Source organism: Lactuca sativa, chromosome 9 (assembly GCF_002870075.4).
Source record: "Lactuca sativa cultivar Salinas chromosome 9, Lsat_Salinas_v11, whole genome shotgun sequence".
Lineage (NCBI taxonomy): Eukaryota > Viridiplantae > Streptophyta > Magnoliopsida > Asterales > Asteraceae > Lactuca > Lactuca sativa.
The window spans coordinates 198007846-198033515 of NC_056631.2; the positions used below are offsets into that span (position 1 = coordinate 198007846).

The 25670-nt window shown below is 33.9% G+C and overlaps 2 protein-coding genes across 2 annotated transcripts; both read right to left on the bottom strand.

Annotated features, from left to right (window-relative positions):
• Window positions 1-416: 416 nt before the first annotated feature.
• LOC111918191 (uncharacterized) lies at window positions 417-1274 on the bottom strand. Its single transcript, XM_023913848.2, has one exon. The coding sequence runs from the start codon at window positions 1272-1274 to the stop codon at window positions 417-419; it is 858 nt and encodes a 285-aa protein (XP_023769616.2).
• A 16728-nt stretch (window positions 1275-18002) lies between these two features.
• On the bottom strand, window positions 18003-19134 carry LOC111918246 (serine/threonine-protein kinase HSL1). The gene has a single exon (XM_023913927.3). The coding sequence runs from the start codon at window positions 18966-18968 to the stop codon at window positions 18252-18254; it is 717 nt and encodes a 238-aa protein (XP_023769695.1). The 5' UTR covers window positions 18969-19134; the 3' UTR covers window positions 18003-18251.
• Between the last annotated feature and the right edge of the window lie 6536 nt (window positions 19135-25670).

Below are 25670 nucleotides of genomic sequence, written 5' to 3' on the forward strand. Positions count from 1 at the left end.
GAAAACAACACGTTTTTGAGATGCAATGGTTTGGAAGATGATGGTAGGGAGGTATTGCCAGATCCTTGGATTGGCAGTGATTGACCATTACCAACATATATAGACTTAGTAGATGTAACAGAGGAAGGAATAGTAACCATACCTGCATCAGATGTCATGTGGTTTGTTGCTCCTGAATCCATAAACCACTGATTATCAGTTTCTGGTTGAACATTCAAAGCCCCGAAAGCTTGACCCAGGTCATTAACGTCCAAGGGGTTAAGGTCAGTGAGATTAACTTGTGGAGCATTTGCGGGTTGTGGAGGTGGTGGAGTAGGTCCACGATTCTGATAGTGTGGCATGGTCGAAGGAGGTTGAGTCCAGCCCGATTGAGTAGGATATGGGCATGGTGGTGGAGCTGCCCACCATGGGGCCCACTATTGGGAGTGCTGGGCTGCCCAAGGTGGTGGCGATACTGCATAAGGAGCAACAGACCTGGGACCTGAAGGTCGTGAGCCAAATTGGTTTGATGGTGGCTGATTGCGGCGGCCGGAGGGGCGGCGCTGGTTGTTGCGAGGAGCTGAGTCACGACGAGCAGGGGCAGGAGCAGGTGTCGGTTGATCCCGCGAGACGGCTGCGATGACAGGTGTTGGGATATGAGCAGAATCACGGGCCAATTGGCGTCGTTGTTCATGGTCTAACATATCACAGGCATCTTCCCATGAAGGCAATTCATGATTGATTTGAGAGGCTGTGACATCGAATTCAGGGGGAAGACCACGAACAAGTTGAAGAACCAATCGGGTCTGGGTAACCGGGTTATCTATGTCGGTGAGTTTGTCAGCAATCTCCTTCAATCGTTGGCAATAGGCCTCGAGGGAGGGCATGGAGCGGAGCGTGAGATTGACAAACTCTTGTTCAAGTGCAGCAGCCCTGGATCCCTTGTTATTGTGGAAGATGTTCTGCACTCTATTCCAGGCCTGGTATGTAGTAGATTCAGTCTCTAGCACCCGTACAAGCAATTCGTCTGACAGTGTAGCATAGATCCACTGTAAAACGATTGCATCAATCTCCTTCCATGATGTGTGACTCGGGTCGGTGGGAGCTGGTGAAGGTGTTCCATCAATGTGTTTGAGTACCTTGTACCCAATAGCATTGAGGCGAAAGAGCTTCACCCATGTAGCATAAGAAACCTTTGATCCATCCAATATCCTGACTTTATGTTGGATATTAGTTACAAAATAGACGGGGTGGAGAGTAGCCACTAACAGCTGTGATTTAGAAGCATCACCCATCGATATCAAGAGCCTGAAGGAAAGGTGGCAGAGGCGGCTTGTGAACAGGCAGCGGCAATGTGTTTCCTAGGGTAGAGGGCGACTGCGCTCTGATACCATGAAAGTAGGAAACCCTGTTGTTCCATTGATTTGCCCATAGGGGATATATACAATACAATCAGGTCTATAACTATGGAAACACGTATACATCAAAATAATAAAAGATATTTACAATAAAACATAATATATATCTAATATATCAATATATATATATATATATATATATATATATATATATATATATATATATATATATATATATATATATATATATATTGACTAATACACCCCCGCAGTCTGACCGATGGTAGCAATCCGAAGACTTCCATGTGTTGTGAGTTGGGAAAGATGGAAGAGAGAAGAGAGGGAAAAGCTATTATGGTAGTGAGTTCATGAATGATGGTTTCCATATTGAATGGTAAAGATAATGTTATTAATTTAAAAAAAATGTTTCAATATAATAATCAATAATCTAAAAAAAACCCCCTTTAAGTACATTATCAAATATAATCAAAAGCTTCGATTGTCCATCTAAAGCACTTACAACTCAAAATTTATTGAAATAATCGATGACGTCAAAAAATTGAAAACAATCTCCGACTCGTACAATTCCAGACAATGAAAATCATAAATTTAAATCAAATAAAATATTATGACATATTGAACAAGCATAATCAAACGGTGGTAACTATGTTGTAGACACAGAAGGTAATAAACAATAAAATAAACAATTTATATTAAAAGGACCATTATACCCTTGCATCTTTCATAAGGAACCAAAAGTCAAAAATATTCATTTGTACTCTTTAATAAAGTGTAATGTTTAAAGATTTACCAAATTACCCATGATCATAGATAGGGCTGATCATACATTATAGCCATCACCTGTAGAACATTTAAAAAAAAAATACAAGAAACGTTATAAAAAAATAAACTATAGTTCTGATATCGCTTCTAGGGTACAAATGATTATTGAAATTAATGTCAACAAAAATCTTCAATATTCAAGTGATTCTGAATATAACCACCCTCCAGTTTTAGGGCTTTCGACTTCACCCCAAACCCAAGTAGAAAAGGTCCATCAAATACTCTAAAAAACTTGAAAGATTAAAATATACAAAAAAAAGATGAAAATGGGAAAATAAACTTTCAAATATAACAACAATATTTTATAGACAATACTACGAACAAGCTAGAAACATGCAAATAGAGATGAAAGAACATCATAATTAGATTAACACCATACACTCATTTAGTCTTATCTTTCTTCTTCCCTTATAGGAGTTTATAAAAAATTTCTATTTTGTGATGGATTTCAGAATTACTTTTTTTGAGATATGTGAGGTTGCAAAGAATAAAACAACAAAGAAATGAAAATGATAGGTAATTGTAAAATTCAGATAATAGAATGAGTAATTCCGTTCCAGAAACATGTTTGTGAGGCATGGAACGGAACATAATGAAAATTTAATACGATTTTTATGTTATATATTGCAATTTAAATTATAAAGATAATCCTTCACATATCTTTGTTTAGTTATTATTATGTAATTAAAAAAGGTTTATATTGCAACTTTTATACTAATGTCTTATCTTATTGCTGGGAAAACCTAGATACTTACAATGTTCCCAACCCTATTTTCAAGAGTGTAGGGTATACCTATTTATCCTTGAGAAAGTAAACTCAATAAGAAGATTCAAACCAGTTAAACGAAAGAATAAGGTTGTGCAAGGTTCTTATTATACTTCTTAGCATGCTCGGACAACGCAAGTACTTGCATAGCATCAAGTTTACAACTAAAATGTATTCCAAAAACACAAAACGAAAATTAGAAATCTGAGTTCTATGTATCTCTCCTTTGAAAAAAACAGAATAATATGTAATAGATAATTTAGAAGACAGTTTTTCCAAAAAAAAATCCTATTAAGTAACCAAAAGTAATCAATCATAAACATTTTCCAATAAGGTTTATCGATGTAATCTATTTACATGGTATACTAAAACTTTGATTTACATGGTATACTAAACCTTTGTCTTTTATTTGATATTGAGTCTAAAAGATGTTTTATAATATTAAAAATGGATAGGTGAATAACTCCTTTATGCGAGCCCAATTTGTGTTTTTATAAATTAAAACAAATATCACTACTGAGTTTTGCTGATTTGTAGGATATGTAGATCATTCACTGGTATAAGGGTTTGAATTCCATCTCTAAATCCATGAAGGAATAAAATGGGTAAAGCATTATAGACATTAACTCGGGTGTATCTTCCATTCACAATTTCGTAAGCCACAAAAAAATCATTGACTAAAGACATATACAATAAATGTAAAAATAAAAAATAAAATCGACATATACAAATTCACTACCCGGTAGACATATCTTCCAAATCGAAATAATGGATGAGAGGTAGTGGTGCTATTGTGTCCATCCTTTTGTTATCAGATACCTATAACTTAAAAAATCAAAATCAACAATACAAATCATCAGAAGAAAAATCGAAGCAGATTTAGAAAACGTAACCATTATCGATCTAAACTTAAATCGAAAGGTTTTATAGATTGGAACTTAATAGTTGAAACAGAATAAAATAAACATATATTAAAAACTTAACTAAAAGTACAAAATCGATATAAACTACGATCAAATTAAAATAGAATCCAAATAAAATTTATCTCTATATCATTCCTAATTCTTCCATGATGATCGAACACAAGATTGATTCATACAGATCGAAGCCCACAACTATTCTATTTCTTCTTTCCCCTATTTTCTTTTCCAATACAAAACTTAGGTTAGATAGATTATGTAAAAAAAATGAGGAGAGAGTGTAGAGGTACTGGTAATAAGGGTGCGGTGGGATATTTTTTTCATTTTATTTTTAGTGAGATTTAATTGTCATTAATAGAATTCCTAATTTAATTCATTTTATTTTTGGTGAGATTTAGTTATCATTAATAGAATTCCTAATTTAATTAAATTTACTTTTGATGAAATTTAATTGTCATTAATAAAATTCCTAATTTAAAATGTAATATACGTTTTATAAATTTGGTGGATAAAAATAAAATGATTTACAAAAATGATGTCAACAAATAATCCAATGGTGGAAAATATAGGATATAAATGCAATTAATGGCTCTGATTTTTTCAATTTATAATTAAAGGTTCTCTTTTAATAATATTTAGAGATTCGGTATTCGATCTTAGCTTTTTGTATATCCTAATATTTTCGGTAGCGCTTGTTTAGATACTCCTTTTGGACAGATGTCATCCCCAATATATGGTACATGGTGGAAAACTATAAGGGAAAAATGACTCTTGAGGGTAATTATCTTTTGCGTTTGTATTCATTTGGTCTTTTTTTTGTATTCAATATATCATCGAACTTGTTGTTTGTGTTCACCATAACCCTTTTGACCGACTTTTGACCTGTGATAGTCGGTAAAAGGGTTATGGTGAACACAAATAACAAGTTTGATGGTATATTGAGTACAAAAAAGGAAAGGGACCAAATGAGAACAAACTCAACAGTTGGTTACCCTCTCAAGTCATTTTCCCTTTACTCATTTACAACAAATCTCACGTCATCTCCTACTGATATTAATGACTTTATGAGATTCATTATTGCTTCTCTTTAAAACATAACCCACGAAAGAACACTATTCATACATGTACAACTTTGTAATGCACTTGAATATTTGTTAGGGGAATCTTGACTAAGCAGTCGCATTTCATGACTACATTTACATTTCCAATTGAATGATTTATCGTATCATGGATTCTAGACAAGTCAACAAACGAGTGAAATCACAAGTGCTGTGATTTTGAGTTTACTTAGCTTTAAGATCGAGTTCATGGGATGAGATACAACATCAATATGTAGAATATCATGTTACTTTTGCAGACACATCACCATAATATTCCTTGAGGTAAACGTTTATGCTGATAAATATACGTCTGATACACAATCATATCCTTTTGAAGAGAGGTGTTGACAGCTAACCATAATAAGCATAGCATAAACCATGTTTTAATGAAGTTACCCATCTGAAACACTCTTCATATACTTTATAGCCAAAGAAGGTTGCAGTCTTTGATAATTTTGCAACTTTAATTTCATTTAACTTTTTGGGGAAAATGACTCAGAAGGGTAACCAACTGTTGAGTTTGTTCTCATTTGATCCTCTTCCTTCTTTTTTGTACTCAATATACCATCGAACTTGTTTTTTATGTTCATCATAACCCTTTGACCGGCTATCACAGGTCAAAAGCCGATTAAAAGGGTTATGGTGAACACAAACAACAAGTTCAATGGTATATTGAATACAAAAAAAGAAAAGAAACCAAATGAGTACAAACACAAAAGTTAATTACCCTCAAGAGTCATTTTCCCAAACTATAATTCACCCTTATTTTATTGTAGCTATAGATAAACAAATAATTTTACATTTATATTTAAAAATCAGTTTTGTTATGATAACATTTTACGTGGTTATAATTATCTCCTAATGCTTAATGAAACTATTATGTGTTTTTATCCATTAAACATTTATATATTTTATCTTTGTTTGAATTAATGTTTCGTGATAATTTTATGTTCTGAATTTTTAAAGAAATTTTGACATCGGTTTCTTATAAAGAAATTATATTGGTTTAGTACAAGTACATTGCTATAAAATGGTTTTAAAACATTAATATGGATAAAATTAAAATATAAAATAATTTTAATAGACAAAAATAATATATTGGATTTTTATGGAGTTCACTTATAAAGTTATTAAAGTATAAAACCAAAATTATCATATGATCCGAAAAAACAGAGTTGTTCCAAATAATATTATAGGGCCACCGAACAAAAAATACAAATAATTTCTCCTTATTATTAAAATTGTATTTAAATGATTAAAAAATTAATATTATATTAAACATAAAAAAGCCATTGTACTTTAACATATTTTCTAAAAGTTTCTTTTATCAATAAAGCCTCAATGATTTTCATTTTTGCACTTTTGTTAAAATAACAAGTTTCCATGTTTACAATATGTAACCTCTTGTCCCGTAAGGAGTTTGATATTTTGAATGTATTTATTTAACGGTCGTCTTATAATCAAAATTCAACAAGTCTGATACAGTCTCTGAAGACATGTGAAAGGAAATAAGTCTCTCAACAGTCAATGAATTAAGAGTTTATAAACATCCAACACTATATAGTGTCACACCATCGAACCAGACGGCGGAAACGTCTGAGGGCTCGCGTGACTTAAATTGAATATCATCACAATGAATATACATGAATCATAACATAAACATCACCATGCATTAATGTATTACAACTGATATTGTTTACATCCAGTACAATGTTTTAAATATTACACATTCATAACATAAATTGTTTGAGAGTTTTCAACAACATAACATCCTAACATTACTTGATATTACCCTTCCGCTTACCTGTTACCTAAGAATACAAGTTATTTTGGAAAACGTCAACATATGAAATGTTGGTGAGTTCATAAGCAATGTTGTGATAAAATGATTTGTGTAGTTTGTAAAACCCAGAAAATCCGATATTTTCTGAAAAGACCATTGTTTATAAAAAGGTGTGATGATCCGTAAATATATGCATGATGATTTCAACTCATGTATAATTGAAAAACTTTGTATTAATCGCACAAGTGCAAAATGTTGAACTTCCCCCGGAGAACCCGATGTTTTCCAAAACATAAAATACAGTTATTTCTCAAACTGTGATACCACCACAATGAATGATTTTTTATTACTCTTCCTCGATTACTCGGGTGGTGTTGGATTAATTAAGGGTTGTGAGTCGTTATAATCATGCATTGATAATGACTAGTTATAACTACAAACTTACAAACGATCCTTAGAGGCGTCGCCCGTTATCACTCACTTAATCCAAACAACCTTGATTACTATTGATTAACATCCTGAATCTGTTTACATTGATTACTCATAAGCCTAACAAACGAGGAGAAGAGGAGTACGAAGTCCTGCTACTTCCGTGAGTTATTTTAGGCTATCGGGGATGCCAAAGACACGTTGGCCCATCTCGCATTTGATTACTTTGACCTTATGACAATACTAATGGATCACTAGGGCCCAATAACACTTTAAATGCCATTTAAGGTCCCTTTACATGGAATCGGGTCATAGAAGGCCCAATAACATATAATCATTATCCCTTGGGCCCAAAGATCATGTTAATGGACTTGTAAGGTCCAACAAGCATGATTTGAAAACTTTCAAGCCCAAGTGTCAAATGTTTACTTGTCTTAGGTATCGCGTATCTACTAGAGAGTTCGATTTAACGAGTGTTATTTTGTATCGATTCGAGACCGATCGATTTGTTTATAACGATAATTTGGAGTTATACGTGTATTTGTCTTTCGATTTTTGGTAAGCCGTAGATTGGTATTGTTAACTCAATATTCTATAAATAAAATAATTGGTTTAAATATGTGGTTTGACCCTTTCCAACCCCTTTTCTTTTTATAAAATAACAATTTTAGTCTTTTATATAAGAGAAAAGTTATTTTTAAGCCCTTAAAACATTTTCTTGACACTTTTGCATCATAGATTTTTTGAAATGATATTTTTAACCCAAAAATTATTTTGTTAACAGTTTCAGCCCTTCCAGAATAAAAATTTTCGGTTAAAGCCCAACTTTTGCAATTTTTACACTTTTAGCCCAAAATCCAAAAACCTTACATTTTCGATCCTTTTTGGAAATGAAAACCATATTTAACCCTTGAAATAGTTTTGATACACTTTTTATCCTCTGTTTTGAAGAGTTTACCACTTTATCCCTTTTAAAAGTCATATTTTCGCAATTTTGGGCTTATTGGGCCGAAAAGCCCAAAATTTAGCCCATTAAGCTAATATTTACATTTGAAGTCCTTTGAAGATCTTATTGTTCAGAAAAACAATTATTGTAACTGTTTTGACCCTTTAGACCTTTAAGAAACGTGAATTGGCAACTTTTAGCTCAACTTTTGTATATTTGACAATTTAAGCCCAAAAATGAGTTTTGTGGTGAAATATGTTTATCACAATCTTATAAATTATTTTTCTTGACTAGTTTAGTGTAAAATAACTTAGATCATGCTTTGATTTCCTTCTTATGTCATAGATCTCGAGATTTCTTCCCTTTTTGTTTACATTTTCAGCACAAAAACACATAAAATCACACATACATGCATAAAATCATACATAGCATACACATACACATAGATCTACAAATTTTGCTTGTATTATCCCACATAAAACTCATGAAAACCAAAAGGAGAGGGGTATAAGCTCACCTTGAGTTGTGGGTTCGGTTTTTGAAGAGAGAAATGAAGAAGATTCGATCCTAGCAAGTCTTCTTGGAAGATCTCGAACTTAGAGGATTCTAAGATGGTGATCATGAGTTTGAATAGATTAGGAGGAGGTTTCTGATGAAATGAAGTAGTTAGATTATAGAATAAATATCAACTTACCTTAGATGATGAATTTTGTGGGATAATCTCCTTGAAAAGCCCTTAGATTTCGAAAATTTGATGAAGGATGAAGAGAGTTCTTTAAGAGTGTTTGAGTGAAATGTGTGTGTGTTTTTCCTTGTGGTTCTCGGCCGAGGATAGAAAAGAGAGAGGAAGAGAGAATGTTGAAGTGACCATGCATAGGAACATGAGTTATTGCATGGAGATCCAAGAGGTAATAACGAGGTGGCAAATAAAAGTCAACTCTCTTCCATGCTGGGTTGTTGGGCCGAGAAGAGGAGAAAGGAAGAAAGAAAATTGGGCCTTGTATGCTTAAGCCCATATTATGGTTCAATTAAGTAAATTTTCGGCCCAAACAATTCAAGGGATGATTTTTATGACCCATTAGGGCTATATAAATTTGTTGTGGTCTAATAAGGTCCATTAGTGTATTTTATTTCATTCTAGGCCCAATATGACCCAAAATGTTAAAATAAATGAAAGTGGGTCCAAATTAGAGCCCCTATAAGAGTTCTAAGCCCAAAGTAGTCAAATTGGAAGCTTATTGGTCCATTAGGCCCAATAAAGAAATCCTAGCCCAAAATGGACTTAAACCGAGATTTCTAGGGTTTCCAATCCTTTGTTGACTATTTGATGTGCTTGTATAAAGTGTTTGATTGAAGTTTTGTTGTTATTGAATAAGCATCATACATGCTTTCACATTGTTGGTTCATATTTGTTATCATTGTTCAATGTTTACAAGGGATCGAAATTCCTAGTTGTGACATATAGTTTATTAAACACTCCTTGAACAACTTACACTAACATGACACCAATAGGTTTGAAAGATGACGACAAGGGGTCTGCATCCCTATCCCCCGATATTGGTCTGGATCAAAGAGACCATGTTTCTCAAATGAGTTATATAACCCCTTTGATTGATGAACAAATGTTGACAATGTGAACTTGGATAAATGGGTTTTCATCTTTGATCATAAAAGAAAAGTATGGATCATGGAATGATACATAAACCTTTTTAAGAACAAGTGAAAATACATAGGGCGTGTTTGGTAAAATTAGCTGGTAGCGGATGGCTTGTAGCGGGTAGCTTGTAGCTTGTATCATTTTGTTAAACACTACATGAAGTAGCATTTGGATTTTGAGCATTTTGTTTAAACTAAATGCTAGAAACTTGTAGTGCCGAACGGGGCTTTTTGTTCAAAACGGAGTGTTTTGTCAAACGCTAGAAGCTAGAAGCTCTCAAACGCTCCGTGCCAAACACACCCATAAGCTGATCATAGTAAAATAAGAAACCATCAAATTTCTAATAAGTCTAAAAGTCAAGTTTAGGGATTCAAAACCACAAGATTCGTGTTGCCTCTAATGTAGATTATCCTTTATTGTTTGATCATAGTAAAATAATAAACCAAATTTCTAATAACTCTAAAAGTCAAGTTTAGGGATTCAAAACCACAAGATTTGTGTTGCTTCTGATGTACATTTTTGTTTCTTGATTCAATGTGTGAGAAGGTTGCAATTTCAGTTAATATAGGTTGAACTTTAAGAGTGGTTTAATTACAATAAAAAGATCTAGGACAGGTTTTCAAAAAAGTATGGCATGGATTTTGTATTATTTTCCTAAAGATAAAATAAATAGTTATTCATTATAATACCATAAGAGCATATCATATGTTTCCAGATAACCATTTCTAATAATCACTTAACAAAATGATCCCTATATCTAGGAACAATAATACATCACGGATCCGTGATAATACTTCTTATAAAATAAAACCAAACTGACAACCGATTGCAGTAACATCGTCATTTTTAAGTTTAATAAAGAATATATTTATGATAAAGACCCTTGCGAGCTCTTCTTCTTCTTCTTATTTATTTATTTATTTTTGTGGCTACAAACGTTTTAACTTAAAATTCATGAAGTGATCGGTTATTGACATGAACCCACGAAACATTCAAGCTATTTTTCAATAATAAAAAACTATGGCACAACCATTACAAACATTTTAAAGAAAAAACAAATATTATAAGTACAAAATTTGAAAACCACAGCTACCATGATTAAAACAACTATAAGTAAGACAGCATTTGTAAATTATTATTTTTCCTACTTCAAACTATTTTTTCTTCTTCGTTAACTCCAATTGCATATCCTTTGTTGTTAGGAATTAAAAACGATGACAATCAAAACTATAAACACACAAAGACAATGTATTTATGTGGTTCGGTCAAGGTGACCTACGTCCACCGGCAGGAGGAGAGTATTCTTTATTTTAGAGTTCTCAAACAGAGGTTACAAGTACAATTCACTAGAGATTTGCCTAATACTCTAGAATTCAAGATACAAGACACACCAAATGACTTTGTATGCATCCCTATCTATACTCGAGAGATCAGACCTAAAACCTAATGAGTTAAACCCATTGGACCATAGGCCTATGAAAGGTGTCAACCAATCACAATCCACCATGCAACATCTTCTGACACATTCATCCTTGTATGAGCACCAACAACACACATGATGAAGCATCATGATCTATAATGGTATATCATGATGCAAGAGTGGCATATCAGGATCACCATGGCATATCAAGCATCTTGGTGGCATATCAAACAATAATCCTTGAGCATCTTCAAATTCTAAGCTTCATTGAACAATCTTGAACATCATAGGGACTTCATAACATACAAATCATCAAGGGATACATTGGCATATCAAGGAACCAAGTGGCGTATCCTTGCATCAAGATGGTACATCTTGATTAAAGGGATGACATATCCTTTCCAAGGTTGGCATATATAAACATCTAATCCACAATGGTGTATCCACCTCATGAATGGCATATCCGGTCACTTGGTAGCATATCCTGTCACTTGATGGCATATCATGTCACTTGGTGGCATATCCTGTCACTTGATGACATATCATGAAACTTGGTGGCCTCTCAAGTCACTTCGTGGCATATCAAGTTACTTTATGGCATATCAAGATCTAATACTGGCGCACCTTGACTTCTAAGTGGTGCATCTAAGCATATGATGCTCCATTCCACTTCCAAGTGCTCCATAAGGAGTAGAAGATTCGTTCCTTTGTCACTTGATCCATTCCTTTATCAGGAGATCCATCCCTTTCATACGACAAAGCTTATTCAACAAATCAGACAAATGTTTCAGACAACTCAGAGTCGGCAAAAGAGTTATGCCGACAGATTCCGATCAGAGTTGGAGTTCCAGGGCGGCGATATGTAGATTCTAATCCAAAACTCTTAAGCTCTTAAGCTTTAAGTGCATATCAAAATATGAACTTAAAGAGAGTAAAAGAAACTAGTAATCTTCAAGTTTTTAACAAAAACTAGAGAGAATGCATACATATATGCATGCTATAGTTTTGTCTAGCAAAAGAAGAAAGAGATCCTAGCCTCTACTTAAAGCTAGTTCTTTACACACAAGTCCTTAATACTTTAAGCACATCATGTTCCTAAAGTCTAATGTCGCCCATGCCTACAAGTCATGCTTTACTTTGGATTAAACAAATCAAAAGTCCATACTCTGCCATCTTATGTCTACCTACGATTTTCATAAGCAAAAAGAAAGCCCCAAATTTATAAAACTTCCAAACTCTTTATAAATTTTGGCTTTTGGCTAAAAGACCAAAGTCTTTCTAGTCTAAAAAGATGTACATGACTTAATAACTCATAAACATGATATATTATGTTACTTGCTAATGAAAAATAATATTTTCATGAAATAAATCATTTCCAATTAGCTATAAGAGTTTATTGAATATTTATTAAAAACAATTTCTAATAAATAATCAATTGTACCAAGTTGTTGTTAGTGTAACCCTTTAGTATCATATATTATCTAGCAATATCATTTTATAATGATCTTGGAAATATAAATCTTTAAACTAGTACCCCTATCATAGATTTGTGTTTGAGAATGACTATTGTTACTCCATGACAAAACTACAAAATTGGTCCTTGTGGTTTCGAAAACTGTGGATAGAGTCCAAAAAGTTTTCAACTTGCATGAAAGGTCCAAAATCAAGAATTTTCTGTGATTTTGGTCCCTCATACACTCATAATGTCAATTTTACCTTTTTTCATTTCATTTTTTTAAATTTTCTTTATTTATTTTAGTATCTAAATAATAAAAATAAATAAAAAACAAAATCCCACCCCACCCCTCTCCATTGGTACCCCCTTTTTTTCGTCTCTATCTGACCGTATACCTCATTGAAGAAATACTCATACTCATAAAATTAAATACAAAAAGTGAATAAAAAACCTAGATTTGATAACCATAGATCTAATTTCTCTATTTATTGTGATTCAAGTCCCATCGACGAATTCTCCGTTCTCCGTCTCTATTAAATTCTACTTCTTCGACTATTACGAATTCTCCAACTCTAGTGAAACTGGGTCATGAACCCTTTTCCTATAATCGACTTGCAGGTATCTGGGGTGTGTGTGTATCTGCGTCTGGTTTCACTTTCATCAGAGAAGGGAGATACCGAGATATGGGTGGTAATTGTTAACATCTTTGGATTTTATTTTGCAATAGATATATCAAAAACATGATATTTTGTTTCCTCTACTACTGGGATTTATGTAATAAAGTGGGGATATGGAGTACCTTAGCTTCACAAATCATCTAGATATTATTTACAATCAAAAGTTTCAGGAGACACTTGACTGGAATAAATGGTTGATGACTTCGGACCAGGAACCTGCAAGTTCTGAATTGAATACGGTGGCCATGAACAAATAACAAGAAGGGAGTGGGAACAGGGGCGTCTATAAGTTGAGTTTTAATGATGGTTTTGAGAAGACGATGATAAATGGGTATCATTTTATAGATGGGTTACAAGTTTTTTGAATTTGGGAATCATCTTCCAGATTGAGATTCAGGGGGTGGAAGAAGAGAAGGGATGGGGGAAAACGGTAGGTGGATAAATATATATATATATATATATATATATATATATATAAAGAGAGAGAGAGAGGGGGGGAGAGGGAGAGGGAGAGGGAGTGGACACTATTCTTTTATTTTTAATTAATAAATTATTAAAGGGAATATATATATATATATATATATATATATATATATATATATATATATACATACATATGTGTGTATATATATATATATATATATATATATATATATATATATATATATATATATATATATAAAGAAATGAAAAGGGCAAAAATTGTCATTTCAGGTTTTCCAAGGACCAAAGCCACGAGAATTTCATAACTTTAGGACCAAAACCAAGGAAAATTCCTGATTTTGGACCTTCTATACAACTTGAAAACTTTTTGGATCCTATCCACATTTTTTTGCAAACTATAGGGACCAATTTTGTAGTTTTGTCTTACTCCATTGTTAGAGTTGATTCGAGATGCGTAGATTGAGGCTATCAAGGAGGAGCATCGAAAGAGTGAGAGGATTGTTGGTCAAGTTTCTTCTTTTGATTATGTTAGTCATGGGTTATTGACTCCGCATGGCATAGTTTGGGTTCCTTATTCGGGTGAGACCCAATAAAATTTGATGGAAGATGCTCACAAATCAAAGTTTTGGATTCATACTAGTGTGATGAAGATGTATAGGGATTTGAGACTTGACTATTGGTGGCATTGCATGAAATGGGCTCGGGTTGATACGGACTTGATGCAACTGATCTAGGCTCAGAGTCATTACAGACTTGGGGTTGATACGGACCCTGGGATTGTTTTGGACCTTCTATACAACTTGAAAACTTTTTGGATCCTATCCACAGTTTTTTGCAAACTATAGGGACCAATTTTGTAGTTTTGTCTTGTTAGAGTTGATTCGAGATGCGCAGATTGAGGCTATCAAGGAGGAGCATCGAAAGAGTGAGAGGATTGTTGGTCAAGTTTCTTCTTTTGATTATGTTAGTCGTGGGTTATTGACTCCGCATGGCATAGTTTGGGTTCCTTATTCGGGTGAGACCCAATAAAATTTGATGGAAGATGCTCACAAATATATGTTGTATGTGGTATTTTGAGAGAACTCACTAAGCTTCATGCTTACATTTGTTGATTTATTGTGTTTCAGGTACTTCAGATGATCGCAAGAAGGTGAATGATTGATTGTACACATACACATGTAGTTTCTGCGATTCTGCTTGATTTGATACTTTGATATTTTGGGATAATTGTATTTGATACTTATGTTTCTCTTGACTTGATTTTTGGGAAACGATATTTATTCTTAATTAAAATGAAAAAATTATTTGAAAACAAAAATGGGACGTTACACTATTAGACATTGGAAACACTTGGAGAGCGGTTAAAACACATGTCTGTCCACCGCCTACTTTAAATCAAATTGTTACATACATTTTAATAACCAAATACACTGATATAAGATATAAGTTGTGCCTTAATCAAATTGTTCTAAACACTGTGGCATGTTGAAATCTATTTTAGTGTTACTGTGCTAGTTCCATAGTGATCCTAGCTGAAGAAGAAAATTCATACTCATTGAAGACTTTCTATATAATTGTTCTTATGAGTCTCATGTAGTTCTTAGACGCTTATTCGATATGTAACTATAGAGATATTAATTCCTATAAGATGTTTGCTTGCATTGTCATGCATCAATAAGAATCAATTAAGAGTTATTCACTCCAATGACTGTAAAATAAATACCATTATAAATATTTTAAGTTGTTTGTTTATCTTCTTTAGAAGTTACTTAGATATAGTCGCTATCTTCGTATTCATAATCAACTTTTTCCAAAGAACATTGTTTTAGAAACAAATATAAACGAAACATTTTACATAATGATATTATCTTAAGAGTCTAATAACTAAATTGTGTTCCATGGATATACTATCTCACTTATTGGGAAATGTATCGTTCCGACTTTGTGAGTTTTGTTACACAGTTCTGATGGTTCTTTTTAGGGGTGTAACTGAGCCGAGTCGAACCGAACTTGAGCTTGGTCAGACTCGGCTCGAGCTCGTTTAATTTATGAGGGGATCGAGCTCGAGCTAGGCTCAATTCGAGCTTTATTGCACGAAGTTCGGCTCGTGCTGTGAAGAATTAATTATACATGCTTAGCTTGGGCTTGAGATCGGCTTGTTTTTTGTCTGATGAGCCTAAATAAGCTTAAGCTCGGTTCAAGCTCATTTACTAATACCATAAATCCCTAATTAAATATTTTTTTATATAAAAATAATAATAATGTCCAAGCTCATTGATTGAAGCTTGGTTGTGACTTGTTTAATTTGATTTCGAGTCGAGCTTTTAACGAGTTAGTTCCAAATAGCTCGGCTTACTTACATCCTAGTTCTCTTGTACTAAGAATAAAAAAACCAAAAATAAAAAGGGAGAATTTCATATATATATATATATATATATATATATATATATATATATATATATATATATATATATATATATATATATATATCATTCTTAAACATCGAAATATCATATTTGCCCAATCTAATTTCAAAATATCATATTTAACCTTTATAAGATTTTAAAATATCAAATTTGCCCAATCTTTAAATTTAATATTTTTAAAAATTTTATAATCATTTTAAACTTAGAACTTAAAAGCATCTTTAATGGAGATTTTTTATTAGATTAATGTTATAAATGTATACTAACAACATAAAGAGTAGTAAAATTACGAATCAATGTTGCTTGAAGATAATGAAATTATAATTAGTATAAGCATTACATAATTGTATATTAATAAACTATTTGACTTTTGAACAATTTAAATATATCTCTAAGCCACATGTTAACTTCTAGAAATCCCTAAATGTAGTGTGTGATGTGATTGTAATATAGAAGAAAATTCCAACAATATAAGATTAGGGAAAATATTGGTATTTTAACTTTTTCTTTAAACATAGTCATTTTAAAATTTTAAAATTTATTACAAAATTTTAAAAACGTATTAAAAATAAAGATTTGAATAAATATATATTTCAAAATTAGACTGGACAAATACGATATTTTAATGTTTAAGAATGACATATACGAAATTCTCTAAAATAAAGAAACAAGTCACTAAAAAAAAGTAATCATATATTATAATAAACTAAACGAAAATAAGTCTTTGCATTTTATTGCATCTATAACTTTAATAAACACTTGAATTCAAGTTAAAAAAAACAATTCTGTTATGTGTTCCCAACCCATTCCACTAGAGAGAAATTTCATTAAAAAATAGCATGTTTTTAGTAAAATAAAATATAAAACATAACAAAACAAAGCAGGTATAACAAAAAAAAAACGAAATATTGAAACATGTTAAATTATTGGTCTACACTGTGATCCAAAATATTACTACCTCCGTCTCAAATTGATAGTCCATTTTTGACTTTTGAAGTATTTTTTCTTCAACTTTGACCTTAAATATTTTTGTTTTTGGTAGATAATACTTTATGCAAAATATATGAATTGATTGTATTTTAAATGTTTTGTTCATTGTTATAAGTTTTATCAAGTAATATGTAACACAAATAAAAATATTTAAGGTTAAAGTTGAAGAAAAAAGAATTTAGAACTCAAAAGTGAACTATCAATATGGGACGGAGAGAGTATTATCTTATAATTTCATTAATTTTAACATCTTATTAAATGACGTATCCCATCTTATTAAATGACGTATCCGATGGTTAAATGGTTAACGTCTTTTCTTATTTTGTTTTTAAAATTAGTTTATTTTTATCGTAGCAGAATGCTCTATAAAACTCTCTCGTTCAATTAGGCTATGTTTAAAACAAAACTCATATCAAGAAAATAGTTTTTTATTATATGTATGACAAACTATATTTTTGAACCTCAACTTTTTAACTAAGCAGACATCTCTTTGTCAATTTCTAATACTCCTAGAAAAACATCTTCTTGTAACGATCAAACAAATAGTAATTTGCTTTTACACAACTACTTATAAGTCTTTAAAACCAACATTTATGTATAATATATATTTTGTGACTATAAATATTTATGACGCTCCACTTTTATGAACAATTCAATACAAGTCCAGATTTTACTTTCTTTTCTTTGCGCCTAAGAAATCAAGCGTTTATTTTAAGAATTATCATGTGAAAATATGCATGGATTTTCACACAAAGATAACAAATAATTTTCAAGTAAAGTGTAACACGATCTTAGGACTATAAATATATTTAACAGTACAAATTTGATTGGATTCAAGCCAAAAATATTTACACATACATACATACATACATACATAATATCTAAAAACTCAACTCGTGCACTCAAAAACTGAATAAAATATAACTCACACGAGCTCAATAAAACTTGACTCGTATAGACTCTTTATCCAAGTGGTGTTTTAGATTTCTCTTTTTCTTTTTTGTTCTTTTGCGAAAACATAAAAACAAAAATTCTTTTTAAATCAAAGTCTATGCTTCTATGACTCGATATACACCATGGGAGAGAACTCTTCATCTCTCAAGATCTTCTGTTGTCTCGCGATAAAAGCCTCCACCGTTCGCCGGAAATCTTCGCAGCTCAATTCATCCTCCAAATAACTCTTCTCCCTCTCCGCCGCCCTATCGCAGTTCTTCGATCTGCCCATCTCCGTCGCCGACCGCCTCAGTTCCCGGTGAGTTTGATTCTCTTTGCATTCTACTCTTATCGGATTCTCCGATCGGCATCTCGAAATCTTCCTTCTGTTACTCGGAATAATGACAGCAGCCGCAGTAGTAGTAGTAGGAGTAGGAGAAGGAGGAGGAGGAGGAGGAGGAAGAACAGTTACAGTAGTACTATTTACTACGTTTCTCTCGCAGCTGTTAACGTATTCGTAGCATAAATCCTCAATTTTGTCGCCATCGTTGTTTTCAGAAGCTCGAGATTTCAAAAACAGAATCAGTATTATCACGTTTCCGATCAAGAAGACGAGTTTAGGGCTAAATGCCGAGAAAGTGATTCCTCTGAAATAATCACCAAAAACTTTAACGGAAAAGGAAAACGGTAGTTGAGACGAAATCATGACGAGAAAAACAATCATCTCCATGAATCGGAACAGAGTCGTGATTGTGTGAAGCCTCTTGTACTTCAAAATGGCGTTGGTCTTTTCCAGTTTGATATCGAAAGATTTCATCTTCGATACTTGTTTTGAGTCCATGGATAGGATTCAGTGGTCGATTGTAGATTCGTTAATGGAGTTTTTAGTCGATGAAAGGCTTTGGTCGAGTAGTTGTTAGGGTAACAAGGAGAGTGATGGCCATTTTTGGTGGTGTTGTTTTCTTCTTGGGTTGGAATGGAAAGGTTTTGAGAATGGGGTGTGTATTTATAAACTTCAAAACTCAAAAGAATTTGAATTATTTGCATTTCTTTTCTACTTTTACTTTCCATTATTATTCTATTTTTATACTTTTTTGTATTTTTCAACAAACATTAATAATTCCATTCCCACGTATTTGTGATCCTTTTTATCCATGATAACTGATTAAAATGTAATATCAACATAAAATAAAACTATCTAAAAAAAGAGATTTTAATATTGTTTAGAACATAATTAAAGAGGATAATGTTCATGTTTTGGTAATGATTGCACAAGTCCATGGCATATCACTTAACATTGGACCTTTTACTTAATGATAATTACAGAAAAGTTAACAAAGAAAAAAGGAGCTTATCTATCTTTTTTGAGTTATAAATTTATAATGTAATTTTTTGGTTTAGAAAATATGAATACGCCTACTTGTATTATTCTAATACCTCTATAAAGTTACTTAACAAGACTAATATAAAAGATCTTATAAATGATAGTCAAATATGCCAACTGTATTGAATATGCACGATGGATGCAATAATTTATTCCAAGTAACAAGCTAATTAAAAACAAACGTTATATATTTATTGTAAAATATATTTTAGATTAACTGTTTACAAAAAATAATCCGACAATCTATAAAAATACAAAACTTTCTGTTTTAGTTGCATCAACTCAGCAATAATGTAATTGATTGTATAAGTTGTATACCGTATTTCTTGGTCGTCATGAATGACACTAAAAACTAAATTAAACATCGTATCTTTCATAAATACATCAAAAAGTACCGTAATTTAAAAAGGTTTAAGAAAACTATTTGATTATTTAAAAATATAATAGTAAATCCAAATAATTAAAAAATATATATAACAGACAAGTTGAGGGGATGGAGTGGATATAAGTACGTGGCAATAAAATGGTCACATTTGAAGAAACATAAATGGGCCATCATAGTCACTCTTCTTCCTTACTAACTAAGAAATTGCCACGTATCATAAAGTGGTAATTGTCCCTTGTATCTGAATTTCTCTATACGTTATCTTGAGTGTTTTTTTAATCTATTGCCGGCATACTTTGTTATTGTACACTAAATGAAAATCCTAAATTTAACTTATCATAAATTGATTTCCACCCAACTTTCTTTATTATGTTTCCTCCAATAGAAATACATTAGTAAATATATGTTAATTTTGTTGGTTCAAAATTGATTAACACGGGTGTCCTTTTTACTTTGAGCAAAAGAAAATGATTTTTGACACTGTAACACATCAATGTTTGGTTAATTTGCACATTTAGTCACTAAAGTTTTTTTGTGCTCAATTGATCCTTAATGTTAGTAAATACCGGCTAGTTAAAGGAATGAGAGCAAATATTACCGGTTTAAGGGTCATCGCTGACGTGTATTGGCTTATATGGACAAACATTTGACCATGTCATGTGTAACGTGGAACCTTCCATAATTGAACCTTATATTGAACCATCGAGGATACATTGTTACCCCAAATTAGGTCAGTGCCTCCCTCCCGATACTCTACACTCAATCGATATAACCAGAACAATGTATGCCTCTTCCAGTCGATCAATCAACCTCATGCGTGTCGGAAACCTTCTTGATGATGACCTCTGTCCACCTTGCGATTGTCAAGACGCAATAAGCGTGGAAATGACTGTCTGGACCGACGATAATGTAGCTCGCAGGTTTTGGAACTGCAAAAACTCTTTGGTGAGTATTCATTTTGTTTACTTACACCGTACTTGTTATTTTGAGCTGGAAATGTACACATTTTCATTAATTGCAACCCTAACCCTAACTCTGGTTTTCCCTTTTAATCAGTCAGTTGAAGGTCCAAAATGCAAGTTTTTTTATGTGGAAAGACAAAGAAATTGAGGATGGTTACTACAAAGAACAACTTCGCAAGATGAGGTTTGAGCTGAAAAGGAAAGAAGAGTTTAGTGAAGTTTCGAAGGTTCAAAAGAAGTTGGTTAAACTGCAGCAAGTTATGGAAGTAGATAAGCTAGTGTTTGAGACACAGTTGATGGATTTGATGAAGCAAAACAGAATGTTGAAGTGTGGGATTTTTGTTATGGTAATTATAGTCATTGCCATGTGGTTGAAATGAACTTAAAAAGTGTAGCAGATCAAATAGGTGTTTATGGTTGATGGTATATAATTCCAACCAGTTTTTTTGGAAAGTGTATGGGTAGATGTTAAAAGTTATTTGCTTTTTTGGGAAGTGTATGGGTGCATGGGTGTATGGGTACATGGTCATTGTTAAATCCTAGTTGTAATCTATAGTCAGGTTTTTGGTTGAATGCTTGTTTGATCAGTGTGTGTATGGGATGTTAGATGTAATGGAATGTAGATGTAATGGGATGGCAGTACATGGGAGCAATTGTAATGACTTAGTGTTGATTCAATGAATGATATGAAAGATCCTAGTTATGATATACCTTGCTGAATTTCATAATATGCATGTGCTCCTTTTAAAAATTAAAGTGTGGGTACCACATTGTCGGCCATAAGGAACTCACTTGGTCCATTTAAAAGTCCACATATGACTCTACATCCCTATTCAATAAACTAATAGCCACAACAGAATGGACACAACCGATTCCATTAAGTTGCCAAAGCCTGCATAAGCAAGTTCTTTCTTCAAGATCCACTTCATAAGCATCTGTAGTTCCTCTTACTTCAAACTGATTTAGTCCACTGGGTAAGACTTGGTAATGTCTTAGACCCTTCTTAATGTCATTCGCTATTTCTCTAATTGTTGGACAAATTTGGTTGCCCCATCCTAGACCCTTGCATTTCTTCTTGAACACCTATCCATCATATACATCCTCAACTCCTCTAACATTGTGATAATTGGTTTCTTCCTAGCATCAACAATCACAACATTAAAACTTTCTGACATTCCATTCTCCACAGCATCACAACATCTTCCTGGTTGGAAGTAGGCCCTTGACCATGTTTTGGGGTCTTTGTCCATCAGATATTGATGATCACTTGGGTCTAGCACTTCAAGCTCTTTCATGGCAACCTTAAAATCTACCTCTGTTGTTGCTTTACATGCCTTCCAGAATATGCTTTCATATTGGGCACCACTATACCTTTTCCTAAGGTTTTGGCTAATATGCTTGGCACACTGCCTATGCTCTACATATGGAAGGAGTTCTTTCACAGCCTCAATCAAACCCTATTAACAAATTCCAAATATAGTGAATAAGGATGCAAATAGATAGGAAAGTTAATTACAAACAATTAAATTACCTTGTGTTGATCCCATATTACACTGTATCCATAGCCCAAGTTAAGTCCCAAGTCATCAATGAGTAAATCCAAAAGCCACCTTCAATTTTCCTTATTCTCCACACATACTACTGCTCATGCAATAGGATAAATCCCATTGTTTGCATCCCTTCCAACAACACATAATAACTCCCCTTTGCAGATCCCTTTAAGGAAACAACCATCTAAACCTATTATCTTCCTGCATCCCTCCTTCTACCCCTTCTTTAATGCATCAAAGCAAACATAGAACTTACTAAAGTAGTTCTTCCCATATGGCATATGATTTACATCAAGCTTCACAGTGCTACCTGGATTTGATCTCCTAATCTCTTATGCATACGACCATAACTTTGCATAATGTTCAACTAGGGTACCATCTATTGGTTGGAGTGCATATTTCTTAGCTCTCCTGCATTGACCAACACTAACATGAATACCAAACTTCCGTGATACAACCGTTCTTAGCTTCCTAACACTCATCTTTTGTCTAAGTAAGAACTATCTTGTATAATGACTCCCTATCCAAGCATACGTGACCATGGACCCTAACTTGTAGTTCCTTGCACATTTGTGGATTGGATTTAAATACTTAATTTGGAAGCTTGATTCATCACTCATCCAAGATGCCCACAACCTGAATGTGCACTCACCCTTGCAACACTTAACCAACAATATTTTCCTATCATTTTTCTCAAAGCAAAGTTGGTACCCATTCACAACAGCATAGTTGCATAACATTGATTTTAATTGAGATGGATCTTTGAACCTCATACCAAGTATTGGGATATGCTTTTTCCATGGAACTAACTCATTAAAAATGGAATGTTGTTGAGTTAAATTGGCATCCTCTTCATTCCCATCATCATCATCTATGTTGTTATCATTTCCTTCTTCCTCTTCGCCACATAATCTATTCAGAAATTCATCACCCTTTGTCCTATTCATAGTGACTATGTCCTCATAAAGTCCACATCCACATTTCGTCCTCATTCTCACCACCATCAATGCAAGAATCATCTCCATCCTCCTCTTCTATTTCAGAACCAAACCAATCTTCTATTCCTTGACCATCATGGTCCACATACATACAAATTTTACCATTTGTCCCATATGCTTGAAAAATGAAACATCCATAGTCTTCATCATTAGCGATAGCAGTTATCCCAGATATTAAGGGCTTACCTGGTTCACAATAGTATAACTTCTTTATACTTTCTTGCATGAACCGTTCGAGAAATGTGATACATTCACCGTATGTCATTCCAAAAAATCATGATCATTGAAAGTGAAACTGATACCATGGTTATACTAGAAAGGATTTCTAAGAAAAACACCTTTGAAGTTCAGCTCCACTATAGGGTAGAGTCCATCAGGGTTTGGCGTCGAGCTAGACATTGTGGGTTGGTTGACTACTCACTGACTTCGGTCGGAGAAAACGACTTCGAACCCTAGGTTTAGTGCTTCGTATTCACTGTAAGATGAGAAAAAGAAAGAATGAAGAAGGAGTGTTCTGGATAAATAAATGTGTTTATTTTGACCTCTAAATCCTACATGGATAAAATAAATGACATATATTGTAACGTCCCAGAAATACGAGCCAAAAATTTCATTTTTAAAACATGTACTTAGCGAAACATTAGAAATAAACGTTCAACAATCATATCATTTCACAAAAGATAGTGCATGTCTGGAAAACGTTTTGATTAAATATAAAAGTATCAGAGTCCAAATCCCCAGGAAGATCTCATGATGCGGAATACAAGCATGTGTGTGATGTACCGCTACCGTGCCAGCTCCTTCACCTTCGAAGAAGAGGTACCTAAAACCAAAACTGAAAACTGTAAGCATGAAGCTTAGTGAGTTCCCCCATCTTACCACATACCATACAATTAAATATCATACACACTGTCGGGCAATTCTGGGGTGCCCGACCTACCCGGTACGGCCATTCTGGGGTGCCAACCTACCCGTGTCAAGCCGTTCTGGGGTGCTGGCTACCCATGTCATGCCATTCTGGGGTGCTGACTACCCATCGGTCCTAACAACCGATCTTCGGGGACTATTTCACCCTTACTGCTACTAGCACATATATCATAACATAACATATTATCAGACATATCTGGGGTGTCTGATCTACCCTTCGGTCCTAACGACCGAACTTGGGGACTATTCCCCTCCTACTACCACTATCACATATAGCATATCATGCCAGCATATAAACATATCATCACATACTGTCAGACATATCTGGGGTGTCTGACCTACCCTTCGGTCCTAACAACCGAACTCTACTACTATCACATATACATATCATTCCAACATATAACATATCGAGTAGTAGCAACCCTAGATGATATCACAAAGACAATCATCTAACATACAACTCCTACTGGTGGGCCGACATTGTGGCCGTAGACCCACCGCTACTGGAAGGTAACTCACCTCAAAGTAGCTGCTGATCTGTGCGGGAACTGACTGTCTGCTGATGCTGCTGCCCCGGGAATCCTCCGACTATAATTCCCATGAAACACTCAGTCAAATACTGCTAACCGACCTCAGGGTAAAATGACCTTTTACCCCTAATCAACTAAGAGTCCAAGTCAAAGTCAATTGCCAGTTGACCAGACTCGCCGAGTTGGCTTGCCAACTCGCCGAGTCCCTTTCCCTTAGTCTGACCATAAATCCGTCTCTACTCGTCGAGTTAGGCATTGACTCGACGAGTTCTCCTTCTATACCCAAGGCCACTAGTCCTTCATCCTACTCGCTGAGTTGTATGAACAACTCGCCGAGTTCATCTTCATCCGAAGAACACTCTATGCTGTGACTCGCCGAGTTGCATGAACAACTCGCCAAGTTGTTCTTGAGGCAAAAAGATTGCCTTGAACTCGCCGAGTCATGGCATTGACTCGCCGAGTTACTTCGCGAGTGAGTCTAGCTTCAGACCCACTGAGTCCTATCCCACGACTCACCACTCCACCCCGCAAACACGAAAAGGGGGAAAACTCAGGGACTCACGACTCGACCCGCCGAGTCAGATGAACGACTCGCCGAGTCGGCTACATGCAAATACTATACACGCGACTCTGCTTGAATCCAGCTCATGCTATTCATAGATCTGGGTTTCTAGAGCATGAATAACACGTAAAGTTTCCAACTTTACGTGTAAATAATCACCAATAAAGGTTTTAGGGCTCAAAATGCACCAAAAGAGTAGATCTAGGGCTTTCATGCAATATGGCTCCATAAAGGCAGTAGGTCTA

Coding starts and splice junctions, on each gene's coding strand:
- LOC111918191 (XM_023913848.2), bottom strand. CDS start 1,274: ATGGGTGATGCTTCTAAATCACAGCTGTTAGTGGCTACTCTCCACCCC.
- LOC111918246 (XM_023913927.3), bottom strand. CDS start 18,968: ATGGACTCAAAACAAGTATCGAAGATGAAATCTTTCGATATCAAACTG.